The sequence below is a fragment of the Maylandia zebra genome, linkage group LG13 (genome assembly GCF_041146795.1).
Source record: "Maylandia zebra isolate NMK-2024a linkage group LG13, Mzebra_GT3a, whole genome shotgun sequence".
Classification (NCBI taxonomy): domain Eukaryota; kingdom Metazoa; phylum Chordata; class Actinopteri; order Cichliformes; family Cichlidae; genus Maylandia; species Maylandia zebra.
In genome coordinates, this window is record NC_135179.1 from 19,855,877 (window position 1) to 19,873,213 (window position 17,337).

Sequence of the window (17,337 nt, forward strand, 5' to 3'; positions counted from 1 at the left end):
TAGATCTTTAGCTGGGAAAACGTTTTTAATTAATGATTTAATCACTGAGCACAGCCTTGATTTTATGTTTTTAACTGAAACTTGGTTGGACCAAAGTAACAGTGGAGCTGTCCTCATCGAGACGACCCCTCCTAACTACAGTTTTATCAGTGAGGTCAGGGTGAGCAGGAGAGGAGGAGGGGTTGCTGTCTTATTTAATGAATCATTTCAATGTAAGCAGCTATCTCCTGGAAGTTTTCAGTCTTTTGAATATGTGGCTTTACAGCTGAAGGCCCCATCCAAAGTTGTGTTTCTTAATGTTTACAGGCCTCCCAAATACTGCACAGACTTTTTTAATGACCTCAGTGAACTGCTGTCTGTGATCTGTGTTGATTTGGACTGTGTAATTATTGCTGGGGATTTTAACATCCATGTGGACAACCCTCAGGACAAAGGGACTAAAGACCTGAGTAACACTCCGGGCAACTTTGGGCTGACTCAGCATGTAACAGAGGCCACACATAATAGAGGACACACTCTTGACCTACTGATCTCCAAGGGCCTGAACATTTCGAAGGTTACTGTGTCTGATGTGGGCCTGTCTGATCATTACTGTGTTTTCTTTGAAAGTAAAAGTTCAGCCCACACAAATATATCAACAGCGGTGATCACAAAACGGTGTATAACTGAACACAGTTGTGAGATATTTACCAGGTCTTCCCATTAACACCTGACCTGTCCAGAGGTTCAGTCAATGAGCTCGTCAATAGCTTCAATGCTAAAATGTTAAATGTAATGGACACTTTTGCTCCTGTCAATGGAAAATTGTACTTAGTAGTCAGTATAATCTTTCAGTGATATAAGTTTGCATATGGTAGAATACTGCATGTAATCACTTGTGTGTAGAAGTATATAGTTTGTGGCATATTGAAAGATTGTCTCATCCTAGGAGGTCTGTAACATTCTAGGGTGTTCACCCCCACATCCTAGGAGCATGGGAGAGGTCGTACCTTGTCTTATTGTTTTACGGTAGGATTAACGTAGTTATGTCAGTTTTAGTCTAAGTGCCTTTTGTTTAGATGAACTGCTGGACTTCTTCACTGTGTTATCTAGGGTGAACCATCTAGGGTGAGGGGGAGACTACCCTCTTTATGACCAAGGCTGTTCCTTTTGTGCTGTTATATGACCCTTTGATCAGCAGGACCCCCCCCCCCACACACACACACACACACACACACACACACACACTGAAGTATAAATAAAGACCGGGGCAGTTTCTCAGCGCGAGTCTCTCAGTCTGGAGGCTGCCCTTGCTAGCAAGAAGTTCTGTGTGTTTCTCTTCTCTGAGTCTTTACTGAAGAAGTGTTTTAGAATATATTCCTTAACAGCTCCCATTAAGGTGAAGGTTATCTCTGGAAGGAAAAAGTCTTCCTGGAGAAACTCCACACTGGTGAAAAATGAAAAAAGAGAGTGTAGGAAAGCTGAGCGCAGATGGCGAAAAACAAACCTCCAGGTTCAATTACTTCTTAAAACAGAATAACTGCTATGATGCCTTCCAGTCAGGTTTTAGACAGAACCACAGCACTGAAACCACTCTGACCAAAGTGTTTAATGACATATGTCTGAACACAGACAGTGGAAAAATGTCAGTCTTAGTTTTGCTGGATCTCAGTGCAGCATTTGATACAGTTGACCACAACATATTACTCAAACGAGTAATGTGGGCAGCATTGTTTGACTTTGTTGTGCATGTTCTTCAACCCTCCTGCTTTAAACCAGCTGCTTGCTCAGTGATGAGAAAATTACACTTCCCTTTTTCTTGCGTTCATGGCGCAGATGTCACTGAAGCAGTACTCGCCACCTATAGCTAGCACTACAGAAGGGTTACAGACTAGTGAACGCCACACTCACTTCCACTAACATCTCTTGGGGCCTCATATTTAAAAGTACAGTGAGAAGCAGTAAGATTTAAGAATCAACTTGAAATGTCTGCAACATTTGACATGAAACAAAAGAACAGGAAATATTGGTTTCTGGCCATAAAGTGCCAGTCAGTCAATTGTCCACTTAATTTTCAGCTCCTGAAAAAGGGAACGGTCTACTGCTCAGTGAGGTGGTTTAGTCAGATTACTAAGAAATGTTTTCCCATTCTTTGTTTCTTTGACACAAATTTATTATAATTATTATCTTTTTTAAAAAAAATCAGAACAAAAACACAGTAGCTTCAAATATTTTTGGAAGATCAACATTTATTTATTTCACATTGTTAGGAAAGATCACACATCAAGATTCATATGCTTTCCATAGTGTTAGTGCAGCATTTGTTTCCACGTAGGCCTGCAGATATAATGCAGCCTAATGAGGAATGTAGCAGGAATGTAATGGGTTTTACTGAGGTTATATTTTGATCTGGAAGATTTCTATGACAGCCTTTGCATAGTTTTCACCCGGGGGTGGCTTCCTCTTACTGCCTGGCTGCAGAAACCTGTTGATGGCAGGGATTTGGATCATCCTGCCCTGGAAAGACTGTGAGGAAACACAGAAAGCTGACTGAGCATTTCACGGTACTTGGTTTAATAATAACTGCCATTCCATGTATAAAATAAAGAAAAAACAAAATCTAAAAAGAGAACCTCTTACCTGATTTTTTTTTTTAAACCAAAACTTTATTTATTAAAGATTGAAAAATTGGACCTTTATACCCTGAAATAGCATGCATGTCCCAGAAAAAACCCTGTAAAGGGCCTGTAACTTTAAAGGTAAATACAAACTTTCATGGTGTCATTTAAAAAAACCAAGTGTTATGATAGAAGAAGGTGTTTCTGTCAACGTTACCTTAACAGCAGAGAAGTCTTTGAGAATCCCAACGCATTTCTCCTCTAGCATCAGGGTGCATTCAACCAGCAGCACATCTGCGAGGCTTAGTTTGCCTCCCACCAGGTACACGGGTCCGGTCAGAGCCTAAGACGTTTGTCCAAAAACACATAGCACATACTTTAGTTGTCAGAAACCATTATAATCATCAACAACTCATTTTATTCTGTTTTTCTACCTTTTCAAACACAGGAAAGTAGCGTTCCTTTGCTTTTTTCTCAATCTCTTCCAGTTTGGCTGTGGGGTCTGGATTGAAGGGCAGCACCATAATCATTTCCATGAGGTCCATCAGTCCCTCGGAGTACATGTTGATCCTAAAAAACAAAAACAACAACAGCAAAAAAAAAAATAAAAAAAAAATTCTTCAATTACAAGACGGACTATCTTTATTATGTCTGATAAATAAATAAACAAATAAAAGACCATACATGACACGGTCTTTGAGGTCCTTTCCATGCATGTTGTACTTCTCGGCGAGGTAATTTAAGATGGCTTTTGTCTGAACGAGCTTCATGCCATCGATTTCCACCAATGGCACCTGTTGAAACATGAGCTTTCCATCTGCAGGGTAAACACAGAAGCTAGTAAAGCAGGGTGGCACTCCCAGGCATAATAATTCATCTTAGGCTACATCTTTGTAGGTCATGACACTCCTGAAACCTTTTGCCCACAAAAACTGCTGATTCACTTTAGTTAAAAGATGAACATGATTTTAGCTTAAATCCCCCCTTTAATTCATGTCCGTTTCATTCAGTTTTTCATATTTTAGTTACGGGTTTTGTTTTTATTAAACTCACCATTTACGAGTTTTAAATACTCTTCGCGGGTGTCCAAAAACTTCTCATCAAACTGTGAATATAAACATTTAGATCAGTTTCTGGGACAGTAATAATATGTAAAGCCTGAACTTTGAGTGCATTTTCATTATTCAGCTGTAACGTTTACCATGAAATGACAAATGTTACAGCTGATCAAGTCTGCAGGTCTTCAAAAAAAGCACTTACCTCGACTTCTGCGACTGTTAAAAGCCAGCGAATAGACTCCATCTTCCCTCTCCCATTGAAATAGTGCAGCACAACTCTTTCACCCATGATTGTTGGTTATTTTTTCCTAAACTGATAACCCGTGAACCTACAAGCAACAATGCAATCACAGTGAAATATGAGCTGCTGAATGAAGATGGAAGTGATACTACTGGATGGGAAGCTGCGATACCTGCGATCCTTCCGGCACTCGTGGAGAAGTGACTGAAGCGAAGGGAGAAGTGCAAATAAAAGTTCAGCTGTTATATAACACTTATTGAAGTCCAAGGTTTGGGCGGCTGGAGGATGAAGGCGGGGAAACATGTGATTGGTCAGTCTGTGATTGGTCAGTGCCCACCAACACAGGCTGTGAATGTGCTTTGGTAGCAAAAAAAGAAAAAATTCCCAAGATGTTAAGATTAGTTCCTCCCTGTTAGCGGTCCATAAAATATTGCGTGAACTCTTAGTCAGCTTTTTTTCTTTCCAGTTTCTTTAAGTAGTCATCAGGAATAGTTCTCCAGGCTTCTTCTTCCTCATTCAAAGCTCTTCTTTGGATGTTGGCTGCCTTTTCTTTGGATCTCTGTCAAGATGAGCCCATCACTGCTGTTGAGGTCTGGGCTTTGGGGAGTCCAATGCATGACTCATAGTGCTCCAATGTGTGTTTTTCTTTGGTGTCAGTCTCCACATTAATGCTGGTTGTAGCAGTGCATGCTGATGATGAGTTCCAGTCCAGCTCTTCTGTAATTTGGCACACTTCAGCTTTTTCTTCCCGTTTTCTTTCCTGAGAAAGGCTTCTTGCCACCCTTCCACTGAGACCATTTCTGATGAAGCTTCATTGATTAAAAATTGGCTTTTTACAGAGTTGTCTGTTATATGTAGACAGAAATCTGGCTTATCCCTCAGCTATGTCCCTTTTTTGATGCTTTAATGATTCATAGGTCAGTGTTAAAGTGGCTTGAGAAAAAGAACATTCTTGTTAAAAATAAAATAAATAATAATAATCAGCCAAATCCCAAAGAAAAATTTGGAAATGCCTCCAGAAAGCCTGGAGAACTATTTCTCAAGACCACAATAAAATAATAATAACATCTGGCTCCTTGTAAGAAAATTATAAAGAAATGAAGGATGTTGCAAGACGTTTGCACAACACCGTACTACTTGCTATTAAGCCGTTTGCCAAAATATATTCAAGTTACAGCTGAATAATGAAAATGGGCTCAAAGTGCAGAATGTCTACTTTAACATGAGGCTATTCACATGTAGACTGGAGCAAAGGTTTAGGACATGCAGTTCTTCAATATCCCGCCTTCTTCCTTTTAAAGCAAGAAAACAGAATTTGACAGGTACAGCTGTGAGCTGTCATACGTTGAATAGGCTGACGATCTGAAACAACAAGGAGTCAGAGGAGCTCTCTGTGCAAGCGAAACAGGTCATCCTTAGGCTGGAAAAATAAAGCAAATCCATCTAAGAAGGTAGGAGTATAAACTAGTTACACCAACTGATGGAATATTTTAGTTAAACCCCTTGAAAGCTTCAAGCAGAATCCAATTTTGAGTTAAAATGATGAAAACTGTGTCACTTTCCAAATATTTCCCAACCTATCTGCTTTAGTATTAATAGCTGGATTAATCCCTGACAGAGTAATCCAGCAGCCAAGCTGTGCTCATCCTGCAGCAGCTGTGGGCCTGACATGGAAACTGGGCTGACAGGTAATAGTTCCATTTAAAAGAAATAACAATAAAACGTTTCAATCGACTACAATTGCTTCATAAAAGAATAAACTGTGCGAATACCAGTACCCAGTCAAAAAGTTTAATTGTACTTGATAACCTGCATTTCAATAATTACACTCAGTTTGGCCGAGAGGGGTTAAATGTGTTACTGAACAGAAACGGATCTATACAATGTCACAACCCCTTGAATTGCATTAAAATTCAGTGACATAAAAAAGGAGATAACACATAAATGACAGCTACCTGATTGGAAATGCAATCACTGTAAAACAAAAGAATAATCATGTAAAAAGAAAAACATTACTACTGTACAGAGGCAAAGTAACTTGTCAGCCAAAAAATGTCACAGTGAATAGTTACAGTATGCATATAAAGTGTACATGTGGTAAACAACAGATATGATACAAAACTGCGAATGCAACCTCCGCAGGGCATACGTTCAGCTCCAGAAATACAAAATAAAACACTGATGAGCAAATCTGGGCTCACATTTTGGCAGGTTGCATTCTACCTGTTTACTTAAATATTTTACATATCACAACATCCATGGTGCGCACGACAAAACTGAATTTATTGCTGTGTAAGATTTATGTACACATTTTGATTATAAAACGACTATGCCTACTCTTTGGAGAGAAACAGTTCTTAGGGCACAGATCGGAGCTCAGGGGCGAGGCCACTAGCGGTGTCCGTATTTGGCAGACCAGTCCGTTCGCCCATGAATAGTCTGCAGCGGCGGGCGAGGCAGCAGACCCGGGGTGCTTTTGTTGGTCGATGGCATGTTGGCAGACGTGTTCATCTGGCTCCGGCCAGACCGCCATGTTGCATAATCTGAAACGGCAACAAAGAAACACGAAAAGCGGGTTTTGAAGGCAGTGTTTTTTTCCCTTTATAAATTCCTTTTTTAAGAACTGGGTATCAAAGAAAGCTCAGATCTGTACTCACTTGATGCTGTTGTCTCCACTGAAGGACCCTGATGCCCTCTGTGACCGGCAGAGCCGCTGTCTTTTTTGTAAAAAGATGGCATGTATCCACCTGGGACTGTATTTGTGCCTGATAGTTAAAAGCAAAAGCCCATTACTTTGAACCTCTTTAACAACAACAACAACAACAAAGAGTCTAAAGGTTACAGTGAAGTTACCGTGAGCGCCTCTACTCGGCAGAGTCCCTCCGAATGGAATACTACTGCTGCCCCAAAGATGGCTTCCAGTGAAGTCTTTACTGGCATTTATGGCCACGTTCTTCTTTGTACTAATGCCTGAAATGAACAGAAAGGCAATCATAAATATTAGACTCTTAAATGGGCAACATTTAAGAATAACAGAGCTAGGTAAACCTATTAACTGAGACCCAACATTATAGATTTTTTTTTTTAAATAAAGCCCATCCCTTACTTCTGCTATGTATAAAAATACACTGTTTATTACCAGGTAAATATCTCGACTGCCTCAAATAATGTTGCTTAGCAGAGGCAGTTCTTGATGGCTCTTGATAGGATGCAGTCTTGTTCAGGTTTAAAGGTGCATCTTCATTTCCAGTGGGTCGGCTAAAATCCAGAATATTTCCATATCTGTGAGACAAAAAAGTGGAGGGATCTGAATAACCAGCATGCACATAACTAATGTGCAAATGTCACAAACAGATCAGAGCCTCACCTGCTCGGCGTGCCCTCTCCCTGCCTCGACTTCTGTGTGGAGAAGTTACTTTTCCCAAGAATACTTATAGACGTCAGATCAGTTTCTTCGTAGTCGTCCCAGTCGTCACCCTTGAGGTGCCCTGTGCCGTGGCCCCACCGCCGCCGCCCTCCTCCTCCTTTAGGTTTCAACTGATAGCTCAGCAGGTTTGCATTTTCTGGCTCCTGCCTCGTTTGCTACACCAAGATTGGCCAAGAATATAAAGACAATGCAACAACTTGTCTCTTTAGCCTTTCACTGATTCATTTTTTCTGTGCTCTACATTTGCGCTACTCAGATGTGGATTACACAGATTTTTCAAAGCATTTAGGAGCCTCACCTTGCACTGGAGAGTCTTGTCAACGATGTAAGGAAGATGGCTCTGCGGCGTTCCCTCAGTCTGCTCCTGCTTCAGGATGTGCTTTGGCTGCTGCTGCTCTCGCACCAGCTCTGTGTGCCGCTGGTACGCTGCAGCCTGGGCGGCTGCCGATGCAGGGGAGTGCTGGACCTGCTGAAGAGGCCTGGAGGGCGAGCAGTGTTGGTTGGGAGGAGGAGGCTGGGAGGGGGGCACAGGCTTAAGCAGCAGAGGCTGCTGCTGCAACATCTGTTGAGACTGTAAAGGAGTCTGCATTGGCACACGGCTCGGCTGAGGCCTGCCCTGCTCCAAGATCTGCTGAGGCGTCCCCAAAGCTTGGCCAACATGGAAGTACGAATACCTGAGAGCCTGTGAAAAAAAAAAGTATTTGTTCTCTTCGCTAAGCTGCACAGAGTAATGGAAATACCAGGACATCAAATCAGACACTACCTGGGCAGACGCTGGTCTCTTCTTGGGATCCCACTGCAGCAGGTCGGTCATCAGATGGATGGCTTCAGGACTTGCATTTGGGATCAGTGTCTTCAGATTACTGGGAACACACTGAGGCCAACGGAAATTCATAGCACTGGCCAGCTGATATCCCTCGGGCCAATCATTCTAGAAGGAGGAGTCAGTCCACGGTTCACGTTTTGAGACTTGAAAAACTCAGAAAGCTTCACATTCTCGCTGCGTTGCCAACAGTAGACATGATCGCGCCCACTCAAGCCTGTCCTTATGATTCCACCATATGCACCGTAGCATGTTTCTAAAGGATCACAAGCAGTTCTCAACACTAATAAGCACTTAGTTTGACAGAAGTCGACTCAAACTGCACACAGCAAATAAGGAGGACTCAAAGAGTCTTTTTAAAAGACCCTTTTTTAAAGATGGCTCCTCACACTATAGAGTTTCAGTGAGGTGGACACCAACTCTTATTAAGTAACACCTTGTTTCTCCCAAACTCAAAATGTTTTTGGCTCTGTGTGTGAATAACTACCTTCTTTGGTGTACCCAAGACTTGGCAAATCTTGAATATGGTGTCTACTTCACTGGATCCTGGGAAAAGAGGCCTGAGGGTATACAGCTCTGCCATAATGCAGCCAACTGCCCACTGGTCTATAGGTGAACTGTAGGATGTGGATCTGAGGAGCACCTCTGGAGCTCGGTACCTGGTACAAAAAGAAGAGTAAGAGGACTTAGGCATCCTTCAAGTACATGAGAACTACGTTTGCTCGAAAACAAACAAACAAAAAAAAAATCAAATCACCATCTAGTTGAAACATAATCCGTGTAAGGCGGTCGAGATCTGATCTCTCGGGCAAGCCCAAAGTCAGCTATTTTCACCAGCTCTGGGCCCATGCACAGAAGATTCTCTGGCTTCATATCCCTGTGGAAAAAACCTAACCAGAGACGCGTGCATGAGCATCTAGCCAGATTGAAATGGCAGGGATGCAACATTTAATGAACACCCTGGAGTAAAAACAACAAAAAAACAAACCAAACCAAACCAGACGTACCATGTTTATGAATGAAGGCGAGCCCCTGAAGTATCTGAAACATGATATTTCTTACAGTAGATTCAGGAAATAACCGGGTCCTGCACAAAGAAACCATTCAAAGCTGGATGAGTACAGAAACAGCAAACCTTACTCAAATACACTTTCAAATATGGAAATACCTAAATCACTGCACACACCTGTCTTTCATGAGCTGGTACAAATTCTCCTTCATGTACTCAAATATAAAGTAGAGGTGATCATTTTCCCGAATTACCTCCTTAAGCTTGATCACGTTAGCATGGTTCAGCTTCTTTAAGGACTGCAAGAATAGACACAAGCATTAACACAATGTGGACTCCATAAAGCCGAAGCAGAGGGAGAAATAAATGAATCTAAACATGCTGGACAACACACAGAGGTCACTGCAGCACATTCAGAAGCACACCCTACAACTACCAAAAACCCTTGTAGGTATAGGTAGGGTGTAGTTTGGAGGGTGAAATGCTGCAAAGGTGGGATTTATGCTTACAATTTAAAAAAAAAAAAAGGTGTGTGGGGGGGGGGAAGAGATATGGAATAAATAGAAAGCAGAATGGAGAAATATACACTTTCCCATGCACTGGGATGGTATAGGTTTAACCATGCTATATTTTAGTAAGGGGGAGGAAAGCCATAATGGGTCTCAGATTTCATGATAGCATGCTGTAATTATAAATCTACTCAGCAGGACTCAAAGGAGCAGCATGTTCTACTCGTGTCTGCTGTATCAAGGTTAAGCTCTAGAAAGGGGTGTGTGTAGGCCGGGGTGGGGAACAGAGCTCAAAACCAACAGCACACAAGAATCACCTTCTGCTCTTAGAGCTGGTGTGTGACTGTTGCACTGTGAGGAAATTTAGACAGTAAAATACTGAAACGGTGTGAAAAACAAACAGAAAGGCATTCATTGATTTCCCAAATGGCCTAGCATGTAAATCATCACTACATTACCCATAAAGCAATAGCATATATACACAATAGCATTAAGAGCATTATGAGCTTTCTAAACAAAATAATGAAAAATAATCAACCCAAACTGAAACATTGGCCTTATGTGATAATGCTTTTCCTTATTTTGTGTCATATATGTGCTGGATGTTGTTATTCATACCATAATTTGATAATAATGAGATTTGAAAGTAATCCTAATATGTTTGATTTTAGATTTTTTTTTTACTCTTGGCTGTACATGACGTCAGAGTGAGTGTATTTCCTAATATGGTTCTCTCAGACACACAGCAACCCAAACAACTGCTGTTCAAAGGTTTTTCATGTGGAGCAGCCAATCAGAAGGAGAGTGTCCATAAAAGGGAAGGACAGTAGATGCATTATCGTGGGAGACTGCATTAAAGCCCAGTATGTGGTAAATATGGTTAATTTTTAACTGTAAATCCTGAAGAGCTAGTCACGTGTAATAACATCATACTTTATGGTCACGTTTCCTGTTGCAATCAGTGTTTATTGATGTACCTGCCTGTAGTGCAGAATGTCTTTCTTGACATCATGAATTCAAAAATATTGTCACTGGGAATTTAATGAGTGTTATACACCCAACTGATACTTTATTAGGTACATCTCATCAACTGCTCATTAACACAAATAACCACCCCGCCCCTCAATTCTCAGTAGGATATGGCAGCAATTAATTCAATGCATTCAGACATTTGTTGAGACGATCTGCTAATGTTCAAACTGAGCATCAAAGCCACAGTAAGACAAATAACCACTTGTTACAACCGAGGAACGCACAAGAGAATCTGTGAACGCACAAACAGATGCGCTACAGCAGCAAAAGACCACACTGGGTGCCACTCCTGTCAGGTAAGAGCAGGAAACTAAGGCTACATCCTTGGACAATAGCAGCTTGGAAAAATGTTGCCTTGTCTGATGAGTCTTGAATTCTGCTGCAACATTCAGATGGTAAGATTTGAATTTGGTGTAAACAACATGAAAGCATGGATCCACCCTGCTTTGTACCAAAGGTTCAGGCTGGTGCTGTTGGTGTAATGGTGTGGGCGAATCTATACCACAAAGAACTTGAAGTAGTTCTGGGGTTTCAACCTGGTACTGGGAAGGTGTAACTAATGAAGCCAGTAAGTGTATGTAAGTAATATTCAGACAGTGAAGTAACTTCAAGTGTCCAATTCAGAAATATACAATGAGGTGAAAGTTTTAAGTTTTGTTCAGGATAAAGACAAATCTTGCTAGCTATGAAATGACCAATTGATGTTTTCTCTGAGTTGTGTCATATATGTGCTGTTGCCATGAGGGATGTTGTTATTTATACCATAACTTGATAATAATGAGATTTAAAAGTAATCCTTACATTGTTGATTTTAGATTTTTTTTTTTTTACTCTTGGCTGTACATGACGTCAGTGACTGCATTTCCTAATATGGTTCTCTCAGACACACAGCAACCCAAACACAACTGCTATTCAAAGGTTTTTCATGTGGAGCAGCCAATCAGAAGGAGAGTGTCCATAAAAGGGAAGGACAGTAGATGCATTATCGTGGGAGACTGCACTAAAGCCCAGTATGTGGTAAATATGGTTAATTTTTAACTGTAAATCCTGAAGAGCTAGTCACGTGTAATAACATCATACTTTATGGTCACGTTTCCTGTTGCAATCAGTGTTTATTGATGTACCTGCCTGTAGTGCAGAATGTCTGTCTCAACATCATGAATTCAAAAATATTATCATGTTGAATTTCATGAGTGATATACACCCAACTGATACTTTATTAGGTAATCTTATCAACTGCTTATTAACACAAATACCCCTTTGATTCTCAGTAGGATATGGTAGCAATTTATTTAATGCGTTCAGACATGTAGACACAGTTGAGACAATCTGAGCATCAAAGTTACAGTAAGACAAATAACAGCAACTGAGGAACGCAGAAGAGAGTCTCTGAATGCACAAACAGATGCGCTACAGCAGCAGAAGACCACACTGGGTGCCACTCCTCAGGTAAGAGCATGAAACTGACGCAACAGTTCTCATTGGCTCACCAACCTTGAACAACGGCAGCTTGGAAAAATGTTGCCTTGTCTGATAAGTCTTGAATTTTGCTGCAACATTCAGATGGTAAGGTTTGAATTTGGTGTAAACACCATGAAAGCATGGATCCATCCTGCTTTGTACCATAGGTTCAGGCTGGTGTTGTTGGTGTAATGGCGTGGGCGAATCTATACCATGAGTAGTTCTGAGGTTTCAACCTGGTACTGGGAAGGTGTAACTAGTGAAGCCAGTGAGTGCATGTAAGTAATATTTAGACAGTGAAGTAACTTACAGTGAGGTGACAGTTTTAAGTTTTGTTAAGGATAAAGGCAAATGTTTCTTGCTGTGAAAGGGACAACATATATTTTCTCTGAGTATGTTAAATTCTTCAGGACTACTTTGGATGGCACAAGCATGACAGGGGTCAAATGACGTGTTCTAATGCACATCGAGCCAGAACCAGCTGGCCACTTTGGTTTGGCTGACTATTCCTGTGTAGTACAGCATAAATCAGTTTCTGCTGAGAGTCTTCAGTGTGCAAAGCTACCTCTTTCCCTCATCTGCCAAGGAGGACTAGTAGAATAAAAACAAAAATCTTCAGGACAAGCACATTTACATGTTTTAAAATCATAAAAATGACATCTTGTGTCACATATAAATATAATTCTGTGTATTTCATTCAGAAAACAAGGTACTATGTTAAAGCACAACAATGCTGATCAATTCAAGCCTGGATACAACTGAAGAGGCTGCAAGATATCCTTTAAGGATTAAGTGTTTAAAGTAAATGTGGTAGGTTGATTAAATCATTTTTCCCCACCAAGAATGAAGAATTGTGTTAACAGATTCAATGTTAAATTTGGGTTGATTTATTTTCCATCACTCACTTTAAAATGTTAAACTTTTAGAAAATGTAAGCTCACCTTCACTTCACGGAGGTTCATGCATTCTTCCCAGGAGTAGAACTTCCTTTTCATTCTGAAATAACATAACAGAAAAAAATAAAAAAAACAAAACAGCCTGTGTCTTGGCTTACAGTTAGCTTTTTAAGTCGAGACCAAATGAAATCATACTATAGCTAAACCCAAGAAGGAAAAACATCTATCAGATTACAGAGAAACACAATTTTGTGATACTCACTTCTTAATGGCAACTAGTTCCCCCGACTCCAGACTGCGGCCGAGGATGACTGAGCCGTAGGTGCCATCCCCGAGCTGTCTGATGGTAGTGTATCTATTCATTATGCTTGTCCTTCCGTAGCATTGTCAGGGGACAGATAATAACGGGGTGGAAAACAGAGATGTGTTCGCCTCCTACTGCTGAATGCAACCAGATTTTCCTGTGACAACAGCAGAAGACTACAGGCAGAGGTGGAGGACTCATTGTGTCATGGACTTCTGTCCTTTGAGCTGAGAAAGAAAAAAAAAAAAAGAGACCAAGCATGAGTTCACTCAGCAAAGGATCCACAAACTAACCACTGAGTGGGACATTATTTCTTTAAGCCTTTAAATCTTATCAGTCAGTGATGGGAGACAATATTAAATCTTTCTAAGTATATGTTTCCACAATATATCCAGGTACAGATATACTAACCAAAAAGTCACACAGATAGTTAAGAGCCTTGATTGGTTAGTTCTGCAGTAGAGTCTGAACTCTGGAACAATGCTAAAAGGTCGTGCGATCTGATGAATGCTCCAGAGTGATGGATGTGATGCATCGAGGTAAGAAGAGAGGCAGGTGAAGTGATGCGCCCACCATGCATAGTTCATACCGTCGAGTTTTTCAGGTGACCAAAAACTGAGGCCAGCTAACTACTTGAATATATGGATTAAAAAACAAAAAACATGAATTATTATTTTTTCCCTTTCCTGATAGTGCACCATTTTCGGAGATGATAATACTAGGATTTTGAGTAGTTCAGGGGGGAAATTTTGGGATGTGCTGGAGAAGACATTATACAACTGTCCGCCTCTCCCATCATAAACGCAACATCATGGTGAAAAAGTAATGCAACTCTGCATGGAAATAATTACGACACAGCGGAAGTTTGTAGAAACATAAACACACCAGCTCACTCATATCATATCTTTTATTGAATGCATGCAATTTATAGTCACCCTTCCATCCCTTATTTAATAGAATACAGGATTTGGAATAAAATAAAATAAAAAAATCATAACCCTCGAGGTCAATGTGTTATTACACAGAAAATTTAAGTCCACCTCCATCAAGATGTGACTGAAAGACTTGCATGCTTTGCGTAGTGAGTTTCAGTTTCTTACTTCTATACAAAGGCTTTTAGTGCCAAAGTACAGCATAACAAGGTTTAAAAATAGCTTTCTTCCAGCAGCCATCACTCATAGTTTTGCTATCCTAGATGATGCTGTGCAGATTCTCAATATCAGCATCAGAGAACATTAGAGGGACAGCTCAAGTTGAGATGGAGACAAAGTTAGAGTGGCAAGGCTGAGATGGTTTACACATGGGCAGAGGAGGGAGAGTGGATATATTACATAAAGGATGCTGAATATGTAGCTGCCAGGAAGGTGGAAAAGAGGAAGACCATGGAAGGAGTAATGAATGTAGTGAAGCATGACGTGAAGAGGGTTAGTGCTGGGGTGGTAGAGATAGGATAAGGCGGAGGCAGATGATCTGTCATGGTGACCGCGCTAAAGGGTGCAGCTGAAAGAAAAATTTGGGCAAAATATTCTTTGGACTGAAGTAAAACTAACAAAAAAAAATTCATAAAAATAACGTCATACCAACAGTCAAACATAATGGTCACAGTGTGATGGTCTGGGGCTGCTTTGCTGCTTCAGGACCTGGAAGACTTGCTGTAATTGATGAGACCATGAATTTCTGATATCTATCAGAAAATCCTGAAGGAGACTGTCCGTCTGTTTTGGAGTGGCCCAGTCATGGTCTGGTGTGAAATCAGATTAAGATCATGCATTTCAAGCATCTCAAATAGGCTGTTCATGCCGGAAAACTCTCCAATGTGGCCAAACTAATGGAAGAGGGGCCAAAATTCCTAGACAGTGATGTGACAGACTCATTGCCACTTATCACAAACACTTGATTCCAGTTCTTGCAGCCAAGGGTGGCACAACCAGTTATTAGGTTCAGGGGGGCAATCACTTTTTCCACACAGTCATGTGGGTTTGGATAGCTGTGCTGTTTTACCCTAAATAAATGAACTCATATTTAAAAACTGCATTTTGCATTTACTCAGGTTATGTTTGTCTAACATCAAGCTTTATTCATGACCTAAAACGTTTAAAATGATAATAAATAGAATACAAATTAAGAAGGAGGCAATATCTTTTTCTTTCTTTGTAACAGCACAGTATCAGGAAACTGATTATATTGGCCAATTTATCACCAATCATTTCAAAAGAGGGGTTCACATTATGTTAACCTACTGGCAAGAGCTAGCAAACCAGCTACTGTTTACTGCTTTGTTCACTGACGTTGTTCAGACTGACTGGATTTAATACTACAACAACCCCCTGTGAGTTTGTGGTTACATTTTAGCCAGCCCTCTATCAGCTAGCGTGGTAGAAATAAACATTGACCGCATTGTGATGCTGCTGGTGGCCCAGCTGCTGACAAGCCATCAGAGAAACAGTGGACAGAATGGGCTTCTTACTCAAAATAAAACGACGAGCAGCACACAGCACTTACCCTCCTCGCGTCAAACCGCCAACAGTTCATAGCCAGTCATTCGTAGTCGATGGTAAACAAATGTCTTACTCCATTAGCCCGCTAACTGTTACCGTTACACTCCGAATAGCCGCAACCAGTGTACCCAACACACACCGTAAATAAATCTCCAGCTAGGCCCCTTCCTCCCTTCCTTCCCTCCTTCCTTCCTCACAGAGATTACCAAGATCTCGCGTTGCTGTGAAAAGACCCTGCGGTTTAATTTCAACAAATCACAGCAGTCCTCCTCTCATCCCGTCGTAAAGATGCTGGAGCGTAAACACCAGCTTTTATGTATCTATATCGCTTTTAAGGAGTGCGGACTATTTAAAGAAGGGCTTTTACTGTGTTTAGTCCACGCATTGCTAGAGAAGATAAACATGAAGCAGTGCAGTCATTTAAAGTTATCGACATTTTATGACATAATCGTGAAGGGCGAATGGCGAGGTGTAAAGACCAGCCAGTAACATAAAAAATAGTGGAAAAGATGTTTAGGTGCAGAGCAAAAGCGAAAGTGAGCAACATTTAGTGCTCTTGTTTCGCACTCTTCTTTGATTAAAGAAAAAAAAAAAAGCCCTTATTATGAATGTGAGGTCATCATCGTTTTCCCTACTCCCTAAATTGTTAGTCCGCATTCTTTTTTACATGTATAAAGTGCCTTTCAGAGACTGCTGTTACCATTTGGTGCTATATTATAATGAATTGCAAAAATAAATAAGTAAATTAAAAAAAAAAAAAAAGAATGACATATGTTGACTGTGGAGGCCAATTGAGTACAGGGAACTCACTGACATGTTCAAGGAGTCAGTTTGAGATTATCTGAACTTTGTGACATAGTGTGTTATCCAGCTGGAAGAAGCCATCAGAAGATGGGTACACTGTGACCAAAACTGAGGTAGGCTCTGGCATTTAAATGATTGGTTGGTACTAAGTTGCCCAAAGTTTGCCAAGAAAATATACCTAACACCATTACACCATCACAACCCTGAACCATGGATACAAGGCAGGATGGATTCATGCTTTCATGTTGTTTATGCTAACCATCTGAATGTTGCAGCAGAATTCAAGACTCATCAGACTAGACAGCATTTTTCCAATCTTCTATCATCCCTGTGCAAACTGTAGCCTCTATTTCCCCTTAGCTGATGGGAGTTGCATTTAGTGTGGTCTTCTGCTGCTGCAGCCCATCTGCTTCAAGGTTCCACATGTTGTGCATTCAGAGATGCTCTTCTGCGGTTGTGATGAGTGGTTAATTGGAATCTAGTTTTAATCAACAACCATGCTACATTCAAAGCCACTTAAATAACCTTTCTTCCTCATTCTGATGCTCAGGTTTAGCTTCAGTGGGTCATCTTGATCATGCTTAAATGTGCCATGTGATTGGCTGGTTCCACCAGCAGTGGAACAGGTGCACCTGTCAGAGTATTTAATGTCCCGTAATTAACATGCCAACAATTTGG

At 40.9% G+C, this 17,337-nt stretch overlaps 2 protein-coding genes across 5 annotated transcripts; both read right to left on the minus strand.

The window, feature by feature from the left end:
- Positions 1-2,208: 2,208 nt before the first annotated feature.
- LOC101469751 (glutathione S-transferase A2) lies at positions 2,209-4,198 on the minus strand. 2 transcript variants are annotated; one of them, XM_004555935.4, is made up of 7 exons: positions 4,069-4,198; positions 3,858-3,984; positions 3,651-3,702; positions 3,282-3,414; positions 3,032-3,167; positions 2,815-2,940; positions 2,209-2,505 (listed from the first exon to the last, which is right to left on the minus strand). In XM_004555935.4, the coding sequence occupies exons 2-7, from the start codon at positions 3,942-3,944 to the stop codon at positions 2,377-2,379; spliced, it is 663 nt and encodes a 220-aa protein (XP_004555992.1). In that variant the 5' UTR covers positions 3,945-3,984; positions 4,069-4,198; the 3' UTR covers positions 2,209-2,376. The 2 variants fall into 2 exon arrangements, with proteins under 2 accessions (XP_004555992.1, XP_004555991.1); XM_004555934.5 differs by having other exon boundaries at positions 3,858-4,112.
- A 1,475-nt stretch (positions 4,199-5,673) lies between these two features.
- Positions 5,674-16,098, minus strand: cilk1 (ciliogenesis associated kinase 1). 3 transcript variants are annotated; one of them, XM_004555940.4, is made up of 14 exons: positions 15,860-16,098; positions 13,316-13,584; positions 13,099-13,153; positions 9,333-9,454; positions 9,154-9,233; positions 8,904-9,036; positions 8,634-8,805; positions 8,087-8,254; positions 7,622-8,005; positions 7,264-7,478; positions 7,036-7,178; positions 6,750-6,866; positions 6,554-6,661; positions 5,674-6,439 (listed from the first exon to the last, which is right to left on the minus strand). In XM_004555940.4, the coding sequence occupies exons 2-14, from the start codon at positions 13,414-13,416 to the stop codon at positions 6,288-6,290; spliced, it is 1,950 nt and encodes a 649-aa protein (XP_004555997.1). In that variant the 5' UTR covers positions 13,417-13,584; positions 15,860-16,098; the 3' UTR covers positions 5,674-6,287. The 3 variants fall into 3 exon arrangements, with proteins under 3 accessions (XP_004555997.1, XP_076747836.1, XP_014264601.1); XM_076891721.1 differs by lacking the exon at positions 15,860-16,098 and adding an exon at positions 14,938-15,410; XM_014409115.1 differs by lacking the exons at positions 13,316-13,584; positions 15,860-16,098 and adding an exon at positions 9,982-10,015.
- Between the last annotated feature and the right edge of the window lie 1,239 nt (positions 16,099-17,337).